This window comes from Stylophora pistillata, chromosome 5 (assembly GCF_964205215.1).
Source record: "Stylophora pistillata chromosome 5, jaStyPist1.2, whole genome shotgun sequence".
In the NCBI taxonomy this organism is placed as follows: Eukaryota; Metazoa; Cnidaria; class Anthozoa; order Scleractinia; family Pocilloporidae; genus Stylophora; species Stylophora pistillata.
The window spans coordinates 35,769,609-35,791,651 of NC_142523.1; the positions used below are offsets into that span (position 1 = coordinate 35,769,609).

General features: G+C 39.9%; 2 protein-coding genes and 1 pseudogene across 2 annotated transcripts; 2 read left to right on the forward strand and 1 right to left on the reverse strand.

Annotated features, from left to right (window-relative positions):
• Positions 1-2,115: 2,115 nt before the first annotated feature.
• Positions 2,116-11,988, reverse strand: LOC111345582 (uncharacterized). The gene is made up of 6 exons (XM_022952866.2): positions 10,941-11,988; positions 10,084-10,573; positions 7,929-8,100; positions 4,966-5,962; positions 4,177-4,296; positions 2,116-3,709 (listed from the first exon to the last, which is right to left on the reverse strand). The coding sequence occupies exons 2-6, from the start codon at positions 10,382-10,384 to the stop codon at positions 3,368-3,370; spliced, it is 1,932 nt and encodes a 643-aa protein (XP_022808601.2). The 5' UTR covers positions 10,385-10,573; positions 10,941-11,988; the 3' UTR covers positions 2,116-3,367.
• An 810-nt stretch (positions 11,989-12,798) lies between these two features.
• LOC148731682 (uncharacterized) lies at positions 12,799-13,714 on the forward strand (annotated as a pseudogene).
• A 1,126-nt stretch (positions 13,715-14,840) lies between these two features.
• Positions 14,841-20,921, forward strand: LOC148731683 (uncharacterized). Its single transcript, XM_088761931.1, has 4 exons — positions 14,841-15,063; positions 15,734-15,905; positions 17,111-17,597; positions 19,307-20,921. Exons 1-4 carry the CDS (start codon positions 14,841-14,843, stop codon positions 19,634-19,636), a joined length of 1,212 nt encoding a protein of 403 aa, XP_088618057.1. The 3' UTR covers positions 19,637-20,921.
• Positions 20,922-22,043: the final 1,122 nt, after the last annotated feature.

Consider the following 22,043-nt stretch of genomic DNA (forward strand, 5'->3'; position numbering starts at 1 on the left):
ATGTAAACGATACATCTCAGAAATCACAAGGAAATATTAACCCATATAGAGCGCTTTTCTTGTCGTAAAACCGAAGGAAAATACTCTGAAAACTCAGTGAACACTCAAGTAAAAGCCGCAACTGCCTATAGCAAGGGAAAACGCGCGCAACCAATTCGTCATTGGTGTATGTTTTGTATCTGATTGGTTGAGGAGTGGCGCGAGTTTTCTGGACCAATCACAGAGCGAAATGCAGCGAAACCCATGCATTTCCGGATTACTCTCGACACTCAATTAAAGAGAGCTCTAAAAAGTATGGGGTTCGCAACACTCGGACCACCATACAAAGTATAATCAGAAACATTCTTTACCCATATTTCTCCCTGAACTGAGGGCAGATTATCGACCAAAACTGCACAGGGTGCAACGAATAACCCAATCGCATTTAAACCACCACTAGTCCCACCAGCACGATCTCCATCGTCAGAAGACATCAGCCTCCAGTTCATGCAGATATTCCTGTTAGGGGAACGATTTGCATCATACCACACACCGATTGGAGGACTTCCGTGTATCAATCGTCCGTCACCGTATACCCCAGCACTTCTGCGTGCAGAACCTCACAAAGTGGCTGTTACTGATGCAGTGGATGTGATCTCAAATGAAGAACTCGTTCAGTATTAAGTTGTTGCCTTCTGAGACAGAGCTTAAGGAATGGTCATTATTTATCGCCTGGGGGATGGTTGGAGAACTTTGGTTGTACATGGTAAAATTTATAAGTGTGATCCCTCCCTAAGGGAGGATCGTATGGTTTTCAGGTGGAACGGAAGAGAGATCAGTAGTCGCTAACAGATTATAAAGGGGGAACTATAAAAAATTGAGTGCCACTTAATTGCCAATGAGGGGGGAGAAGATCATATATATTACAAAACAAAACAAAACAAAAAAATCGGGAGAAGAACAACATATACAAAAGGACGCGAATAAATGGCGGGAAAACACACGCGGGTACAATTGGCGCGAAAATCGAAACAAAGGGCGCGATGATCTATTAGGCAGTTAAAATTGCTATCGCAAACTATTTTGATAAATTCTCTACCTCAGTTTATTGAAATAGTTCTGACAAACAATTGATTTGTTTAAAAAATTACCAACTTCTAAATCGAAACGAACTTTTCAAACACCCAGTAGTGATAGGCTATTTGAAACCAATTGTGAATTGGTCCCCTGTTTTATCATTGCAATAGCTGCTTAACATGTAATAACTTTGACTTCTCATCGGCTGCCTATGATGTTTTCCGCTTTCCTATGATTAGTGATTAGGTATTCCACAGTGATTACCTTGGCTTTGGTTCCTCGTAGCCAGGTGAAAATCACGACAGGTCTAAGTTGAGCCAATTTCTCTTTCTCCTCACATTCAACTTCGGCTCGCTTTTCTGTTGCCTGCCAAAAAGGATTAAGAAAAGAAAAAACTTCATAGCTTTGCAGGTTGCCATGTAATAAATCAAATCAAGTGCTTAATACCAGCTTCATCTGCATCTGTTTTCATTAGGGTTCATTAGATTTCTCAGTTTAATTTCATTTACACAGCTGACTAACGAAGAAGTTGATAATTTTGATGACGAGCAAAGAAACACAAGTAGAAACCCAATTTTGGCAGCCTAAAATGTAGGAGCCTAATATGTAGGAGCCAAATACTAAGTTTAGCACCTGAGTGTAGTTCAGAGACCGGCCCGTCGGAAGGTTTGTGGCTAGGCGGCTGTTTCTCAATAGTTCAGGTATGGGGACTGTAGGTTTTGAAACCATGGGTCAACCAGAGTTTTCTTTAAGGTTTTAGGGGCCTCTTAAAAAAAGGCCTTTCCTTACTTAACTTTTTTCATATGCTGTTTTGCTGGACTGCTGGCTCTGGTCAGTCAGGGAGGGTTTGTTTTTAAGCTAAATGTGGTTTCGTGAGCTCTTGGTAGAGGTATTCTCAGCGCATTTTTGTCTTGGAGATCAGGCTCATGCTCAGAAGCAGTTCAGCTAGTAGGCTAGATCACTATGACAACAAGGGGTATTTTCAGTTTCCGAAGCAGGGGGGCTTGGAAAGGGAATCTGCGTTTGCTGCGCTTTTGGTTTACATTTGCCTGAAAACCCTTAGTTTGAATAACTTTTTTTATTGAGTAAAATAACCACTCGTAGACTTAACATTAAAATTTAACGCATTTTGTTAGTAAGTAGCAACTTGTATATTGTATAGAGGGTGACACATAACAGTACTAGAAACTGATTAACTGGTGGTCATCTATCCTATTCTATTTGAGTATTCTAAACTCATGCAAGTAAAAAAACGATATATACTTCTATTTGGTTGATATAAGATTCACCTTAATACAGTGCTAAGAAAAAGTTTGGATGGCAGAACTTAGAGAACTAACGGTGCTCTTTTTGCGTATTTCTAAAGGAATAGGATTCTGGGGCTTTGCCCCACGAATATGAAAAGTCCCATCCTCGTTTTTCTGTGCTACTGAGGGTACACTAAGTTGTATGTAGTTCGTATGACAACTGGCTCTGCTATACGAGTTTTAATTTCCGGGAAAAAGCTGGGTTAGGTAACTCGGACATACGGTATCGCCAATACAGGTATATATTTGCTTGCACTGCGACCCTCAACATTTTAAAAAAATGATTAAATAACACTGAACTCTTAATCCCATCCAGACCCTCTTCAAAGAGAGTACTGTTGCTTAGTTCCATTTTTCCGGCCGATGGTAATTTTTTGCATGTATTATGGTAACTATGAAAGCATAATGAAAAATAAATTTACTTTAACTTAGACATTAAATTTACCGAGTGGTTTGTTCAGTGATTAAAAAATTTGGCCAGCTGGCTCTTTGAAAATACGAAAAAGAAAGGACATGGACGAGCATTATTTGCACATAATGACCTTTTTGTGTGATGGACAATTTAGCTGGAAATTTGGAAAAATTGGAAAAACATAAGGACGTTTTCAATTGAGTGTCGAAAGTAATACGGGATATCTTTGGTTTTGCTTTACTTCGCTCCCTCTGTGATTGGTCCAGAAAACCCGCGCCATCGTGCTAACCAATCAAATGAAAAACTATAACCAGTCCCAGCTTGGTCACGCGCGTTTTCCCGCGCTTCAAGCAAGTCGCTTCTTTTTACTTTGAGATATCATTGGTTAATGATGATATCAACCTTAGATGTGATTACTTTGGTTTTGGTTTTCCGACACTCAATTGATCTCAACCGAAAACTGCTTTAACATACAAAAGCCCAAGTAAATGCTAAGTGGCCCTAATCAGGGCCAATTTGCATCAACTAATCATGTTTTAGAAAACTAGAAACCATTGCCACACACACTTAAGATCTTTTTCCTGGTGTCCAATCAAAAATAACAGTAGTTAAGCAGATAATGCCTCATGGTGATAGCGGACATTCTACCAAACGAGTGCAGGTTACGGCGCGCGCCCCACCTACATCTGAGACGAAACCAAGACCAGCGGCAGGATTTCCACTGATAAAAAATACCAGCTTCCACTTCGAGAATGTTAAGATCAGCCGAAAGAACCAAGCATGCTTTTCTGTTGGAAGGACGATTTTCGTGGTATGAAATCGTGAGGGGAAGACTTCCGCGTATTAAGTGGCCGTCGCCATAAACACCAGCCCGAAGGTTCAGAAATGATACATACCCATGGAGAGAAGCTGTAACTGACAGAGAAGGCTCAATCTAAAAAGATCCAAACAGTCAATTGAGCAACACGTCAATTTATAGTGGCGTCGTCATTTGTATCATGGTGCATTGGTACACTGAATTGTCCATAAAAAGCGTCACGGCACACAACGACAATTTGAGCCCAAAAGAGCCGATTCTCTTAAACGATCCCTATAAATCATAGTTGTTTCAGGGTTATATCTGAAGACTGAAGATATAGTAGCCAACCAAAGCCTGCAGAATTGCAAGTAATATTCTGAGGAGAATCTTGAGTTTAAAATCATCTTTTCTAAAAATGAATTTTACACAGAATGAGATTTTCTTGTTGTCTCGATTGAGAAGCACAGCAAACAAAATAAAAGATTTTGTTATCGTCGTTGTGCTAAATACTAATGAAGCTTTTATAGATCATAGTCCGGTGCCGAGAAACCCAAACACTGATGAATAAACTTATAAAAAAAAGAACAAGACAAGTTACTAACCGTAACGTCGTAGCGGAGAGGTGTCAATGTGTTTGACCCAGGGCGAACTTTGAGGGTAAAAGGTATCCATAGTTTGAATTCCACACCAAGGGAGATGAAGAATACCGGTACTCTCATGTCCTGTCACAAATTAAACCAAAATTAATCAGCGAAATTTATGAATTAAACCAAAATTAATTAGTGAATTGCTTTGAGTAACTTTTGAAATAACATTGCTTGAACTGAAGGTCCTCTGAGGGTCGTATAATCGTGTCTTACTATGCAGTCACCTCAGATGTGGATTGTACAAATTTGAAAATAGAAAATGTAGAAGCACCGAGTTTCAACTATGTGTCGAAATTAATCCACGTCTAGGAACTTTTACATCATACTCTCCAACAATCAAATGCAAAACTAAAGCAAATTCCGACTTGATCATTTTCCCGTTCCCACCCCTCAGGCAGTTTTCTTACATTTTCCTTTGTCCTCATTGACTGTTTTCTTTACTTTAATTTTGACTTTACGATTTTCAATCGATGAGCACTCCTTTTTGCCTCCGGTCGGTAAGACTGGAATCCAATTTTTATGTTGTAGGACTGCATCTTTTTTTATGATTGCTTGGCAATGAAGGCATATGAAGGGAAGTTCCGGTTTTAAGACATGTTCAAGCTTTGGTGTGACTGCAGTATAAGAAAAATATTCGCCGCTCTTTAAACCTTTGATGGCTCGTCAACATGTTCGACATTTACTTTTGTGACATGTGATGGGATGCGTTAGAACTGTTGGATATTGAAAGCTCTATACACTTACCATTGAAACAGAGTCCCAAAAATAAGTAGTACTCCAATAGGTACTAAAGGATTTGTCGAACAGCGTCCTTGACTTGGATCCCAAACGTAGAATGACTTTTATTCTATTTCTTTCGTCGATCTGTATGTTCGTGAATCTCAGCTTAATTTCTTTGATTTGCAATTCAGCATCGAGTTTTGCGGTAACACCAAAAATTCTCCTTTGAAAGAGTGTTACTGTCCTCTCCTGCGTTCTGCCGAGAGTCTCCCAAAACCTGGTTTGTCTGCGGGTTCGGTTTCCGGAGACAAACGAGTCTACTGTCAAATTTGTTGCTGGCTCATCTGCACCGGCAAAGCTGGTGGTATTTGAGGCACCGGAATCACCAGTAGGTTCTTTCACAGCCTCCCGCTTGGACTCCTTCATTGCGAACTTAACGTCAGATTTTGGTGCAAAGAGCTTTACAAAGCCTCGTACGTTAATATGTAATAATTCATCGTCTTCAAGATAGCTTCTGCGAGATTTCTCATCATCAAGAAGTGTTACGTTACTTCTGAATGTAACGTTCATCGTGCTAGTTGCAGATCCATTCTTGAGTTGAACTGGCTCTCCGAAGTTCAATTGTTCAGTCAAATGAACCTGACTCTTAGCTACCATACCGTTGCTCTTCTTAAGAACGGATGAATCAGCATATGACATGTCTAGGTCGATTTCAGATGTCATATTGGCGACATCTGAACGATTGAAATGATTCTTGATCAAAACTCCGTCGTGTTCCGACGTGTTTGCCTCTCTATGCATCTTCACAATACCGGGAAACAACGAAGATTTTTCAGGTTTTGGCTCAGAATTTGGATCTGGTTTCTCTCCGTCTACACTTTCGAAGAGGTTGCGCTCAACAGTTGGGAGAAGCTGAGTGAGTATGGCTCGCACATAACGAGTGAACTCTGCCGCGTCAGACCTTTGGTTTCCGTATAATTCAAATGATTCGTCTTCCCTAGCGGAGTTGGACGCATCAGACCTATAAAAAAGAAAAACAGACAAATTAGCCTTAGTCAAAAACATCTCAAGTAAGAATTAGCATTACAATTTGTCAGTGAAGAATTGACATTTCCAGTCTCTCATCACTTTTCATAAGAATTAAAACTGTCAGTGGTGAATATCCGCCGCAAAAGGAAGCAGGAGGAAGGAGTAAATCACTGAATCATAACTATGTATCGTTACTTTTGAGTGCTACATGAATGAACGTGCCACCATTTCAAGACCATCAGGAAATGGCACCGCAAACCACCTTGTCATCCTTGATGGAAATGTCGAGGATTCTCATACTTTTCAATTGAAGCTCTTACAGAATTTTAAACGACATTTAGATAATCATCCTGTTTTTGCAATTTCTGTTAAATCATACTTTGTTTGTATGGGTATGAATGTAATACGCGTGATCTGTGTGCATCTGTATGATGTAGCAATGTCAGTTTGCCCACCTTTTGATTAACATACATACATATATATATAAATCTGTCTGATGAGTAAGTAAGCAGACACGCAATTCCGAGTAACAGAAACCATCTTTCGTCTTGTTTGATCGCTACCTACTATATTTAACAAATGGTAAACACCACCGCGTACACTACTGAGTTATGGATGCACGCGGGAGGTTGCTAAGCACGAAAGAAGCGTAAGAGTCGCTCGAGGCGATTGCCGAGAGCGACTCTAGCTTCTTGAGTGCTTAGCAAACCTCCCAAGTGCATCTATAACTCAATAGTGTACGCTGTGGTGTTTACCATTTGTTTTATAACATAACATTGATACATTGTAGCTAAAGAGTTCCCTTTTATTTAACAAATCTTACGCGACCAGAAAAAACAAGCGCGCGCGGAAAAATAGTCTCTGCATTTGCTCACGTCAGCAGCGTACACCCATGGGCAAATGGGGGACGCTAAATTGACCAATTGGAGCGCGCGCTTTACTTTGGTTATGTTATAAATATGTATATATGTGTATATTTAAGTAAGTATAAAACGATGAAACGTGAAGCAAACTTCTAACTGTTCCAGCTTTAATGTGCCGACGTTTCGGCCTTCGGCCCTCTTCAGGTGGGACGTATTTATATGAAAATTAAAAAGGATTTTTAGTTTTTAATTTTTATGTAAATACGTTCCACCTGAAGAAGGCCGAAGGCCGAACCGTCGCCACATTAAAGCTGGAACAGTTAGAAGTTTGCTTCATGTTTCATCGTTTTACACTTACTTAAAATTTACATTGAAGCACTGTATCCTCCTTGGATCCTTCTACATATACTGGGAGCTCATCGTTTGGTGTACCTTTTCATTCAGTGTATATATATATATATATATATATAAAGAAACTGTAAACTTCTGTGTCGAAGTAAGATACTAAAACGAATGAAAAACGAAAAGTCCTCTTTCACTTTGCTTTTGCCCTACGCGTTTCACCGCTGTTGCGGCTCTTCAGGCATAGCAAAGTCTACGCCTGAAGAGCCGCAACAGTGGTGAAACGCGTAGCGCAAAAGCAAAGTAAAAGAGGACTTTCGTTTTTCATTTATTTTAGTTAATATATATATATATATATATACAAGTGTGAAAGAAGGAAATTATTACTAGTAATAATTTCCTTCTTTCACACTTGTATTTTGCTCTGCACATTTCTGCATCGAGCACTTTAAGGATAAGTGAAACAACTTTATTTCTTCTAAATGTAGTTGTTTTTTTCCGACTACCACACATTATACCCGCTCTACTATTTGTATCGAGCACTGTTTCACGGACACCAAGTTTAATCCCTCTATATATATATATATATGTAGACTTGACCTAATTCAAGTCTACATATCTATTCAGTGCTCTGGTAAACCCATTGAGCACTTTTTAGCTGATGGTCAATTTATGAAAAGAAAAAAAAACACTACCAGACGTCGTAGATAGCTTCAAGCGAGTCAAACTTTCAGGAATATCCTTCTTATTTACCTTGAAGTGCGCTCAACCCTCACCAGAAAATATACCGGTCTTCCTGGGTTTATGTTAGCAATTCTTTCCAAGTTTTCTCCTTCAGCAGTAATGCTGATGATCTTTAAAATGAACCAATACTCTTCTGAAGTCTTGTTTTTTACTTGAAGTGCAACGATAGCACTCAAGGTTCCTGAAAAATAGTTAAATGTGCTGAACAAAATACTGAAATTTAGTTTTCATACTTAGAGTAGAACAATTTAACTGAAGAAGATCAATTCGGCAATGATATCACTGCCTGCCATATTAAGACATCAAACATACAACTTTAATATCTGAACAACAAGTTAATTTTTCGAAAGATGCTAATCTTGCATTACTAAAAACTGCGAGAATAGAGGCAGATAGGAAACATCCGGGTGACATTTTGAAAGTCAAACGCCGTATGATTGTCAGTTTGGTAACTTAGACGGTTCATTGGGTAGATTTAGTCTTATTGGAAAAATTACATTACTTTAGTTTTCAGCTACTTCTCAGATAATTAACCTTTTAGTCACTACTTCAATCCTACCCCAAAATCATAAGACAAAGTAACGATTTCTTTTTTACTCAGTAGCTTCGGTCATAGTTGAGGGAATAAAATGAATAGAAGTGCTATGTTTCAAAACTTTACTTGAAAATGATTGTTATCACATCCTCTAACAAAGCCTTAATATCTGTCTAGTTAGAAAAATTAAGAAACTTTTCTTTGATTCCAAAGTAAAATATTGGAGCCGTTATTGTTTTTGGTAGGAATTTTGATTTAGAAGACACCACAAGGCTATACCAAATTTGTAGCCCACTTCTAAAAGAACGCGTCGAGATATCAGATGACGAGAAGTGAACTTTCAAGACTCAATGTAAACTATGGATACCTTTCTTTAACAACATCTAAGACGCAACTCAAGGATAAAACGATTTATTGTAAGAACTAGCATGAAATGGAAATATTAGATGCGCATTATTAAGTTAAAGAATAACCAACCGTCTTTATGTCGCCACCAGAACTAAAAAGTAGTTATCAGACTAAAACTGTGCATCAACCGACTAACCGAAGTGAAGGTGGCTATTGATGGATATTTAAGTACCTTTCTGTTATCCATAAGCCTGACAAACTGACACATCAAAAACTACAAAGTGAAAACTTACCTTCCCAAACCTCAATTAAAAAGAAAAAGACGAGTAATTTCCAAGAAACTCTGAAGCTAAACTTGGCAGCGTCACGAATGATCAACTGATGACGAAAGTGCTGGTGCTGAACATATTAGATTTCTGACTGAGGTAACCCGTTTCTATGGCAGTACCAACAAAACTTACCCAAGTACGACCATAAAATATATTCACCACACAGATAAACTGGATTACTATACAAAAAAGCTGCAAAAAACTCTATTAGGTCAACTCAACAATGGAAAGTAAATTGACAAGTAAAATGCCGAAGTGAATTCAGAATTCGCCTGATTGTCTAGATAGGATGGGTTTAGCGTTCTAAAAATTAATTGAATGACAACAATTTATTGAGACCAAAACTCCAAACAAAAAACATTTCTAACAAAATGCACTGAACGAACATGTATATGCAAATATCTGCAAATAAATCATGCTATTTCAAAAGGCAATTAAACGTGATTAGCCGCTAAAAATAAAATTCAACGCCTCGAGGATGACGTAAACCACGCACGGAAAAGGGACATAAACTGATAACGTGGGGTGATCGAAAGACTATTTAAAACCTGTATTCTATATATTTGCACGGCCCGACTGATCTTTGTGCGAATTCAGACTCTTTACCTGAGATTTGATTTATATCCGACACGGTTTGTTTCATTTAAGATCAGCTTTCCATATTAATTGCCTGGCGGTAATGTTCTACCATGGTTAATAGAGCGAACTATGGTTTACGAATGCATTTTCACTGATCTTATTTTGAAAACTTCAGAATGTGTCACAAATCTAACAAAATGCGTACTTACCCAAGTCACCTCAAACATAAAATTGTGTTTTGAAAAAAGTGGACTGTGCGAACAAAAAGGTAATCTTGAAATAAGAAATTCGTACCTTTCACTTAGTGATGAAGGGCAGCTCAAGAGAGCGTCTAATGTTTAATTAGTATCAGATTAGTAGCAAGATCAGATACCTTTCTGAAGCTCTCCACTCCGTACTTCAAGGGCTTGCTCGACTTCATACAATAAAGTTTCACCTGGCTCCAAATTGACTTCCACTAAGCGCTCAGTAGTGTGCTTTTTCCGAGTCAACAAAAATGCTGTCAGGATGGCTCCACAAACCACCAGAGAGACAACTACAAAGATAGCAGTGGTCCGCAAGATGGTCCATTTTCTTGAAGCCGGTTTCTCTCCTTTAGAACCATCTTGAACATAATCGTTGACTAGAGTTACCTTATCCTTGGGGTGTTCCTTTTTCTCTGGAAAGTCATCCATGATCGATGTTGAAGCTGCACGACCACCTCGTCCTTTCTGAAGGTTGAGCGTATTGAAGCGCTATTTGAATTTTTCGTGTTCATCCGCGATGGCTTAACCTTTTGTTTTTTCGCAGTGATTGACAAGGCAATATTTTTAGCTTCAGCGATGCCGGGAGATCTCTTTTCTTCCCCTTGCTCCTGAATGGTGCTGAAACGAAGAGAGCAAACACGACGTTGATATTGTTGATCAGCGAGCACGGAAGCAAATGTAAATGAAGTTACATTACCGGGAGAACAGAATTAGTCTGTAGTTAACTAGAAATCTTTCACAAGCTAAAAAGCTCTATTACCACCAGGTTTCTTTTTCAACAATGTCAGGAGAATTTTAGAATTTTTCTTTTAGTAGTCTTACGATTAATAAGTGATCATTCCTGAATCAGAGTTGAAAGCGTCTAAAATAGCTGTAAATGGCGGTTTGAAGACCAGCAAGCACGGATTCGAAGCAAACATACTTGATCATGAACTTGCAACTTAAATTTAGTTTTGATGTCACGTTTAAGCTACATTATCCTCACCTTTGACTTTCTCCAAGCAGCTGAGGACGCTTGCGGAGTGTTGGAGGAATTCGCAGTGTTTCCGCCTTCTGCCAAACTGCCCGGAGTCACGTCCCGTATGTACCTACACAGCACGGTTATTCTTAATCCCTCTTTCCAGGGAAGAAATTGCAAAATAAAATTGGTTTCAAAACTCTAGTCGCTCAAATTTCTTCTATATGGTGGCTTTTAACTCAGTTCTTTGGTCCTCAGGACCGCCAAGAACGTCATGAAATGAAAGTGGAAGACTTTCAATTATGCAAACTGAAGATGACGAAGGCGTGGAGTTCGTGCAACATACAGAAGGTCCAACAAAGACAAAACAGTGGGGGGTGGGAATTCTGCGCAGCAAGAAGAGATTTCCAACCACAGATATTTGCAATTGGTGGAGAAAGGTTTCCAGTTGCCCTCTTCAAACAGTTTAATTTGTCGAGCAACGACAACTATGATGCAGTGGTCGGGTTCTTTGTACCAAACCGAAACGGAATGACAAAATTTGGTTTAAAAGTCAACCGATGGGCTTAAATACTCCAGTGGCAATGAATTTGCCATAGATAACAGCCGGACCATCGATTGCACCGTCGAAGGAAAATCAATTCCCGCCCTCAAACTCGGGTTTGAAGTCTCTAAACTTTTTCATGAATCTACCCGTAGCAACCATGATGAGATCTTAAGAACACGCCATGATGAACACGTTTAACGACCGTCGTCAAGTTCCTTTCATCTTTGGCCGCTCAAAGTGCGTACCTGAGGTTACAAAACGAGATTCAAGTTCTTGCAATTGCCCAGCTTTCGTAATCGAGGATAATTTTGATTTAACAGATTATTAACGTTGATTACTGTACATCGCATTATCTTAAAAATATTTTTGAATAGTTTGAAATCAATCTTCATACGTGTCAAAGTTCACAGTTGAATGAATTTTGAATAATAGATAATCTGTTTTTATAAATTCAGTTGATAACTGGATTTGACCACAGTACGCAGATTCTAAAGCTAAAGTCTTGAGCGTTAGCCCAACGTTGGAGCAAAGCGATTTGTTCTGACAAAGTGCTAACGTTTGAATGTTTGCTTCAGAAGTTCTCGACGGCGGCTAATTCACATTATCAACTCAGCTGATAAAACCAAATCACCTTTAAATTCTCCTCAACAATGCCACACCGTAGTTTGTAAGAATAAGAAACTTATCCCTCTACCCCTTCTGTTTACTGTTGAAGTCATGGAAAAATGTTTAACATTAGAAGCTGGTAATAATCATGATGAATATTTCTGTTTTTGGCCCAATAAACTCCCATGCATAATTCACTGAAGGGAAGGTGGCTAGTGATGGTTGTTTACAAAGCCTTAAAGCGGCGAGGTAAATCAATATCTACCGCTAGTCACTGACATTAAGGTAAATAGTTGTTTTAGTATCTACTAATACCGTCAAATCATATAACACAAAAAGATGACTTTTACTCATTATTTCCCGGAACATTTACAATATTATCGGGCGCAAATCTCGCGCGAGTTTCTCTGAGGTGTATAGCAAAGGTTATTCTGAGTTTGAGTAGCCAGTCAAAGCATGCCCTCAACGCTATCTACTGCTTAGCATATACTCATGAAGATTACGAAACAGCGAATGGTGGCGTAGCTCACTGTTCTCATTTCGTTCAATGAAATGGTTGCAGTCTATCTACATATCTTTCCACGGCATCCAGAACTAAGCGAGTCGCTTCTATGTGCAAATATGTGTTATTCACACGTAACGTTTTCTAAAAGTAAAGTTTTTTAATAATATCACATGAAATTACTCAGCCGTTTTACCATCATAATAGGGACCTTAGGATCCAGGACGAGAATGAGGACAACGGCGCGCAGTAGGACGGTTAGGACTGGGCCTAGGTCTCCGTCTCACGCGTTGGTTAAATAGCTTAAGATTGTTGTCGACAGGGACGCCACTGTGCTTCCAGAATATTTTGTCCATTTTGGTTTATTCTACAGCATGTTTAACATTTCATATCGCTGATTAAGAAGCGCTTTTATTTTTTTTCCATACACCTTGGGTATATGGGGCCTCAAAACATGACGTAAGTTTTATATGTCAGCTTAATTCGTCATCCAGCTGATGTCGCAGTGAAAACAATTTTCTTTACCCTAACTCTGTTGCTTGGTTTGTTCAGCTTGTTATCTTAGTTTAGTGTGTCAAAATACGCGTTAAACTGAGTTTTAGGCATGCAAGAGAGACCTTGGTTCTATGTCATGACAACGGAGTGATAGACGACGAGGAATTTTGCTTGCCATAAGATGCCAATCGATCAAAAACTCCCGAGTTTCCGTACGAAGGGTATGGAAAATTTGATCTCGAAGATATGGACGACACTGAATGTAAAGCGGAATTTCGCTTCCATAAAGAAGAAATCCCGGTGCTGGCAGAAGTCCTTGGTTTACCCGAGACTTTCACCTGCAGCCAGGGATCCTTGACTAATGGCATTGAAGGGCTATGTATTATGCTGAAAAGATTTAGCTACCCCTGCAGGTACTCAGATTTAATTCCCCGTTTTGGCCACCCTGTTCCTGTGATGAGCATGATTTATAACACAGTAGTTGACTTAGTCTACAACCTCCATGGCCATAGAATAACCGAATACAATCACAACCTTCTTGATTCTGCTAGTCTTCAAGTCTATGCAGATGCAGTGTTCGCAAAAGGTGCCGCTCTGGATAATTGTTTCGGTTTTGTGGATGGCACGGTCAGGTCCACTACCTTTACATAAATGGCAAACCGGTAACTATCATCACAGATCGCAAGCCGTTAGTTGCGATATATAACAATCCTCAATCAAAACCACCACCACGCATCGAGAGGTGGACACTGCGCTTATAGTCCTACCAAGTGACAGTTGTGTACGAGCAAGGAGAAGGAAACCCGGCTGATTATATGTCCCGACGCCGTGAGAAGTCAACGCTTCCCAGCAGTCGACAGCAACACGTGGCAGAAGAGTTCGTGGACTACATCACACACGCTGCCAAACCCAACGCACTCAAGCTAGAGGACATCACGCAGGCAACTATGAAAGATCCAACCCTTCTAGCCGTCACTGATGTTGTGCGTACCTGCAACTGGTTTGAGCGTCTAAGCGACTCGACATAAACCAAAACACGTACAATGCCCTTGAGCGGGTAAAGGAAGAATTGACCATCTGCAGTTCCTCGAGTGTATTCTTGAGAGGAAGACGGATCATTGTCCCCGAAGTTTTACAACAGACAGTAATTGATCTCGCACACGAAGGTCATCAGGGTATCACGAAAACAAAGTCACTGCTTCGGGAGAAGGTGGGGTTCCCAGGTATCAACGACGCAGTAAAGAAGAAAGTGAAGTCCTGTCTGGCATGCCAAGTTACGACCCCAGAAACCAAACGCGAGCTCCTTAACATGTCACCGCTGCCAGAGGGACCATGGCAACAGATTAGTGCAGATTTTAAGGAACTGTCTGGTGGAGGATACTTATTCGTCCTCTACGACGACTATTCCAGATACCCCATTGTAGAGGTCATACTGTCAGTGTCTGCACCAGCCGTCATACCACGTCTCCACAAGGTATTTCCAGAGTTTGGTGTACCGGCGAAAGTGCGCACCGATAATGGCAAACCGTTCAACGGAAGAGAGTTCTAGTCCTTTGCAAAGAACATGGGATTCGACCATCGAAATATAACCCCCAAATGGCCACGGGCCAACGGAGAAGCTGAACGATTCATGCGCACGGTTAAGAAGACGATCGAAGCTGCAAACGTGAAGCAACGTCCCTAAAAAGAAGAGTTACACGAGATGCTTCGCAACTACAGAGCAACACCGCACTAGTCAACAGGCAAGCCACCAGCCACGGTTTTATTCAACAGGCCCATGAGCGTTAAGATTCCTGACAGACCCAGTTCTGAGGAGGACCCAGCACCGATAGGACACCGAGACATGCTGGCTAAGGAGAAGATGAAGAGCTATGCTGACCAGAAAGAATATGTGAAAACAAGCAACCTCATGACTGGAGACAAAGTTCTAGTAAGGCGTGACCCCTCCGGAATTAATTCTATAACACCTTGTCATCCCTATGTCATCATTCACCATAAAGGTACGATGATTACTGCCGAGGGCGGGGCAAAAAAAACATCACCCGAAACTCTTCGTTCTTCAAGAAGCTGGAGCCTGACGTCCAGGTCACAGTTGGTAGACCTGTGCATGACAGTCTAACTCCCCCAGCTCTGCCTACTGATGCCAAGGAGACTACGCTGTCAAAACCTGCTGATTGTGGACCTCGCCGCAATCCGCAGAGACACAGATGACGTCCTGCATACCTTTAGGACTTTCGTGTAATACCTCTTGAAACCCAATGAGGGACGTTTTCATATGTTACTGTTCACTCTGCACTAGATTCTCAGAGTCGGTTTTATGTTTTGCTGTAGTTTTGGTATAGTTTATATGTAATGCAAAGTGGGAGGAATGTAGTAACCACTTCTGGTTGTCGTTTTTTTACCTGTCAATCATGTAATTTTCCGAGTGAGTAAGTGAGAGAGAGGAGCTCGGGACGGTTATAAAAACTTGGAGTTCAACAAATAAACCGCTTCGTGAAATCACGTTCTAGTGTGCAGTCAATACACTACATTCACCAAGCTTGATGTCTTGCTTCCTCCCTCAGGAAAACAGGCAAACAGAGTCGAATTAAGCTCAACAAGGATCTTTTTCAGCCAAATTACTCTATTTTAAATTAGTTTTGTAATGCAATTTCAACTATTTTTCCGCAGGGACACTGAGAACCATCGTTGCACCTCAGGTGATAAACAAGACTTCAGAAGAGTATTGGTTCGTTTTTAAAATCATCAGCATTCCTGCCGAAGAAGAAAACTTGGAAACAATTGGTGACGTGACCCAAGGAAGATCGTTATATTTTTTGGTGAAGGTTGAGCGCACTTCAAGGTAGGCAACAAGATAGTCTTTAGAATATATCTGCTAAGTCATGTCGGGATTACCAGAAAGCAATTAGATTCACCTGAGAGTGATTTTTTTTCCCATAAATATCATAGATGAGCCAGAAACCTATTCAACTTACCGTTCTGTTAGCCTGGGCCATCAAGTAAAATAGTTTCATAATCAGGAGAGCTAAACGAACAATTACTGACAGGTGGTTTGTGGTGTCAACTTCCGAATGGTCTTGAAATACGGTGGCATCTAGACCCACCCAGTGCTCAAGAGTAATAATGTATAATTGTGATTCAGTTTGTATAAGTCACGAAATTTTAGTTTGAAAAAATATCAAGGACTATTTAGCTCTCTTACCGATTGTAAGGGGGGGGGGGGTTGGGGCTGGGGGATGGAGACAATTTAGTCGGAAAACCGGTGAAAATTACTGTTAAACCTAGAAATGCCTATGAGCAATTTAAAATCTCTTCTCCAAAATCATTTTTTCTTTCATTGACAAACGGTACCCAACTTTCAATTTTATTTTTCGATTGTTTTCACTCTCAGACTCTTTTTTCGTTCTTGCATACCTCTAAAAAAAGATTACAATTTCGTTTCTCTTTGTCATATGTGACTGATCTAGCCCACTGCTATTGGGCTAGATCAGTCGACCTGCTCGGGACGGGAAAGCTTGTTGACCCTGGGGTGCATATAATCCAAAGAAGATATATGGTTAGGAAACGTGAATTGTCATCAGATGACCGGTGAAGTTATATTCATAAAAACGTTCACCACAATTTCCCTAGACAAGAATCTTCACTGACACTCGGTAGGTCGTATTGCGATATTGAATGCTGTCTAACATTAGTATTCTTTTTCTGATTCTCATTTTTTTAAGCCTTTGATACATCTTTTATACGTCGCCCTTTGGATTCAGGTATCAGATCTTACTGACACGCAAAGACGTCAGGTTTTTGCTCAATTAGAGAACAGTGGCCGAAATTTTCACAAGAACTCCTTTTGGTTTCTCATTTCTACCAAATGTTGGCTTTTAAGTCGTCTGGGGTTAACAGGATAAGTAGCTATATTCTTTTCTACGGTGAAGTTCCCCACTCACCCGTCCCTTCCTCCTACTTCTTTTGCTGCTCGTCACTTCTTCTATAAAGTATCATGCCAATTGCTAATTCAGGTGCTTTCATTGGGTCTAAATGTGTTTTCAATAGGTCTGAGGTAAAGGAGACGTCAAAATCCACCAAAGTACACGAGACCTTTGAACCATACGGAAACCAAAAGTACGACGCAGAGCTAACTGGTTATGCCCGAGCCATACTTACTCAGCTTCTCCCAGCTGTTGAGCGCAACCTTTACGAACTTGTAGACGGAGAGAAACCAGATCCAAATTCTGAGCCAAAATCTGAAAATTATTCCATGTTTCCCGGTATTGTGAAAATGCACAGAGAAGCAGACACATCTGAAAATGACGAACTTTTGATTGAAAATAAATTCAATCGTTCGGATGTCACCAATATGACATCTGACATTGACTTGGACATGTCATATACTGATTCGTCCGTTCTTAATAAGCGCAGTGGCGTGGTAACGAAAGGTGAGGTCCACTTGACTCAACGATTAAATTTCGGAGAGCCAGTTCAGTTTAAGTTATGGCTTTCGGTTGCCATTATGGAGAACCACCTCCTGAACTTAGCATATGTCTGAGCTGAGAGCAGAAGTGTTTGTGTTCTAAGCTTCTGCACATCTTATCCTAAGATATAAACCTTGAGAAAAGGTTTGGAACATAATTCGTATGAAGATTTTTCGAATTGCATAGTAAATTTCCGAGCCCTGATGGGGCGGGAACAATACAAGTGATGGGCAAAATTTCCGCTCATATTTAGCTATTATTCGCCTAAGGCGAAGTGAATATTGCTAAATAATCTCCGAGACGAAGTCGAGGGGATTATTCAACAATATTCACTTAGCCTGAATAATTGTGATAGTATATTGCTTAGGTGCTTTCGAATTCTGTTGTAAATATTCGTTTAAGTTTTGAACTATTCTGATTACTCGTATCGGGATAAAGGGCCAGTTTCCACTAGAATTTGATAGGTTTATTCAATTCAATCAGCAAAAACTTCATATCTTTCTTTTGAAAAGCGTTGTTCCAAACTTAATAGCATCTCTTTTTGCTCTTGCATTTTCTTTATCACATTCATCACTTCCGGAGTAACATTGATAAAACGCAAGGTAGCCATTTTGATTTTAGCGCTCCTGCTAGAATCACCTTTCACGAGGTGATTCCATCGAGATATGATGATGCCCTCCTGGACCAACCAGAGCGCGTGCTTCTCCATAATCACCAGAGCAATTATACTAATATACATGTTAACCCATAGAACAAGGGATTCATCATTTCACATTATTTAATTTTCTAGTGTTTTGGGTTTTTAGTTTTCGAGATTCATCCTACACTCTGAGCACTGTACCGATTGAATAAGTAGTGAGTGAAAGACGAAAACAACACAAACGAAAATTGCTCTTCATGACCAACAAAAAAGATCCGAGTGTTTTAAAGATCAATACTCAGAAAGTCAAGTTAAAAAATAACGGAAAAAATCGAAGTATGTATCGTTTATTGCGGCCGTGTTTTCCTCCGCTTTTCGTTCATATTTTTGACATGTTAGTATAGTATTGTGGCCTAATTTGCCCGTTCCGTTGTCCTAATAAATTGAAATGGCTTCAGTATTACTTGAATAAAAAACCGCTGTCTCTGTCTGCAATAACCACAATGATGTACGAGACGGTAAAGAGTAAAGTCCCCATGACACCTATTTTTAGCGTTAAATTATAAAAATAGAAGCATGTAGAGGGTGTCTGGTAAGATTTGCGATTGATTCTGATGCGTCTTTGTTAGTTTACGAGGCGATTTAAGTCCGAAATTGTAGCGAACTTAGGCTTTCCGTATCTCTTTGGCCGCGTTAAACAGTACTGGTACCTACATGTTCGTGACGTTATGGTAGTAAGTCCAAGTTTATTAAAGAAACAAGAAACTTTCGTCAGAACAACAAGAAGTATCGCCCATAATGAAACGAAACTATCACCGAAATAGCCAGAGAAATTATTAATCACGAAGCCCACTTGTTTACATGATAAAAACACATGGTTACTACTGTGACGTGACGGCGCCCAGTCCCCCTTTGCTCGGCCAAACATTTTATCTACAGATTATAGAGCTTGATAAAAAATTCAAAAAACAGTAATACCGCTAATGTTGCTAAAACACGTTATAGAGTCATTATATTTTGATGTCAAATAATAAAAAAAGGGGGCATACAGACTTTAAAGAGTTCCTGAAATCATACAAATAGATAATTAAATTAATAAAAAATAAGCTTTTACAAGTTTACACACTGTCATTTCAGGTAACGCCTTCTGTATCAGTAACAGCCACTTTGCGAGGATCTGTATCAGTAGCGATCATAAGGGCCGGGGTGTATGGTGACGGGCACTTAATGAGCGGAAGTCTTCCAATCACTGTGTCGTATGAAGCAAGTCGTCCTATCGACAGGGGTACCTGCCTGGACGTCTCAGCTGATTTAAAGATCCTTGAACTGGAGGCCCTTGTATTCTACCAATGGAGATACTGTGGATGGCACGAGGGGTGCGGTTGGGGTACTCCACACACCTTGTTCAGTTTTGGCCAATTGTCTGCCTTCAGTTTGAAGCAAAATATGATCAGCGAATGTTTCTGAACATGTTACACTTCGCAGGGAGGTCTGAGTGTTGTGAGCTGTTTAGTTTAAGAGCACTTTTCAAATGAGCGTCGAAAATAATCCCAGAATGCATTAGATTTCATTTACTCCTCTCTGTGATTGGTCCAGAAAACTCCGCCACTCCCTCAACCAATCAGATTCATAGCTTACGCCAATTATGATTTGGTCATCCCACGTTTTCCCGCGCTTTAGGAGGGTTGCTTGGTTTTTCTTTGAGTTTTCATTGGCTCTCCAAGGAACTTTCCTTTCTTCTGCTCGGCCTTTGTGCTTACGCAGTTGTTTTGGTTTTACGACTCTCATTCGATTAGTCTCCTTCGCAGCCGTTTTTAGGCTCGTCACGCAACGCTCCTCTCCACAAGGAGGGGAGGAGCGTTGCGTGACGAGCCTAAAAACAGAACTTTCAGGAACTTTTTTTGGATTTGATTAAACGTTAAGTTGAAGTACCTTAGATCAGAGAGGGCATGTGTGGATTCTATTTTGGTTTTCAGTCCAGCATCCTAGTTGGAAGATCATTATTTTGTTATTTTCTAAATCAGTTCTACACTAGATCGAACGAAGTCTTTTTATGCAGCCAGTAGGATATGCAGTTACGGTGTCCGCGATCGGCAAATCCAAAACAATGATTGGACAAAGTTCTGGACCAGGCGGCAGTAGGTGGAACTTATGACGTCACAGAATCACTTGCATCAACCAGTACATGTCGACCGGTGACTGATGCCTCTTCATCAGATTGTTTGGATTAAAGAAGATCCCATTTGTTTTCGTAGCTATTCACCCTAGTATTGAGATGATTTATGTACTCGTACGGCTCCAAACTGATTCAAAAGTAGGGAAGACTAGATAAATCGTTCAACTTGGGCAAAAAAAGGGAAAACCCACCGTTTTTTCAGCTTACATTCTTTCATCGTCAGCTACGTTATGGCGAGGTCTGTGAAGTTAGAAACAAGAAAACGACACGATGAACGACAAAACAAAATTGTCCTTAAAAAAATTGAACAAGCGTAGTAATTCACGGTAGAAATTTTGAGTATTCGTTTAAACATGACGTATCTTTTTTTAGGAACAAGGTTAGTTTGTAGATGTTTTTGGTTTCATCAACTAACAAATATATGCTAACAAGAACACAGTTAATGTTCCTTCGCATTTGGTTAGGATAGCTGAAAAAGTTCCAATCATACCATGGTTAATTAGTTTGTATTTGTTATGGAGTGTCTATTTAACCACAGTGTGTTGTATGAAAGAACAATAAATAGCGGCACTAGAACGCAAGTCTTGCATTGTTAACTTGCCGATTTTTTCGAAAATTATTGTTGGAACTTGACACACTGTGCATTTTTCAACTTTGTGACTTGGCACTGAGGATCAATCACGCGTGCTCGTAATTTCTAATCAGCTGATTTGTAATTATCCACAAAATCACTCCCCCGAGCTACACCCCTCCTAGGTTTCAAGCAAATTCTTGTCGTTAAAAATAGGATCGATCTCACCCTGTCCTTTGTGGGAATGAACTTTGCTCCAAAATTATCGCTTAACTCCTTGAGTTCTTTTTCTTTCACAAAAATATGACATTTCATATGTTTAGTTTCACGGGATGTGCGTGCAGGTGACCGCAAATCTTAAGTTTTTTTCCGTGTTCAAATGATTCATCGACGACCTTTTTGTGAAAAAAATTTAAATTCTTTAAAAACTCTTGCTTCTTGTTGTCATTGTAAAATGGTGTACATCGTGTCTAAAGATCTTTATTTTCTAAACTTAATGCCTCTAACCGATTGTAACTAAGATACTTTTCTCGACCTTTTCCTACCATTTTTCTCAAAGAACATTATTTTAGTTGACCGATTACCCAATGGCCAGGAGTACAGCTTGCTTACTTCTTTGTTTATTGAGGTTCACAGAAAATAATTGATCTCACAGGCGTGTTCCCTGGATAAACATTTTCCCTTCTAATCATGAAGTTTCAACCACGGGGACTGTCTCGTCTTGCTGAATAGTGCTGAAGCAAAGATCACAAGCCTGACATTGATAATGTTGATCAGTGAGCGCGGATGCAAATGCATTTTAATGTCACGTTTAAGAACAAAGCGAAAATCTGTCTGTCATGAAATGAATGTCGTACACATGCTTGTGCGACTACCATGTTTTCTTTTTTAAACGATACCGCAAAATCGGGGAGCTCTCTTTTCAAAAGTTTATCACGTGATATTCTTACGATTTATTAATTAATCATCTCTGAATCGAAGATGGAAGCGTCTAGGATGGCGACATTTAGATTAGCTAGCACGGAAGCAAATAAAGGTGATCGTACTGTTTCAACAAAAGTTAGTGTTGTCACATTTAGGCTACGTGACTACATGTTTACGACTTTTGTCATTTTGGCTTTAGTTAA

Bases quoted from the DNA above. Each gene is read 5' to 3' on its own strand.
- LOC111345582 (XM_022952866.2), bottom strand. From the start codon at position 10,384: ATGGATGACTTTCCAGAGAAAAAGGAACACCCCAAGGATAAGGTAACT. The intron at 5,963-7,928 runs GTAAATAAGAAG...TCTTTTTTATAG, and splicing joins AGGGTTGAGCGCACTTCAAG to GTCTGATGCGTCCAACTCCG. The intron at 3,710-4,176 runs GTTAGTAACTTG...GGATCTTTTTAG, and splicing joins CTCTCCGCTACGACGTTACG to ATTGAGCCTTCTCTGTCAGT.
- LOC148731683 (XM_088761931.1), top strand. From the start codon at position 14,841: ATGAGCGTTAAGATTCCTGACAGACCCAGTTCTGAGGAGGACCCAGCA. The intron at 15,064-15,733 runs GTACGATGATTA...ATTTTTCCGCAG, and splicing joins TGTCATCATTCACCATAAAG to GGACACTGAGAACCATCGTT. The intron at 15,906-17,110 runs GTAGGCAACAAG...TGTTTTCAATAG, and splicing joins AAGGTTGAGCGCACTTCAAG to GTCTGAGGTAAAGGAGACGT.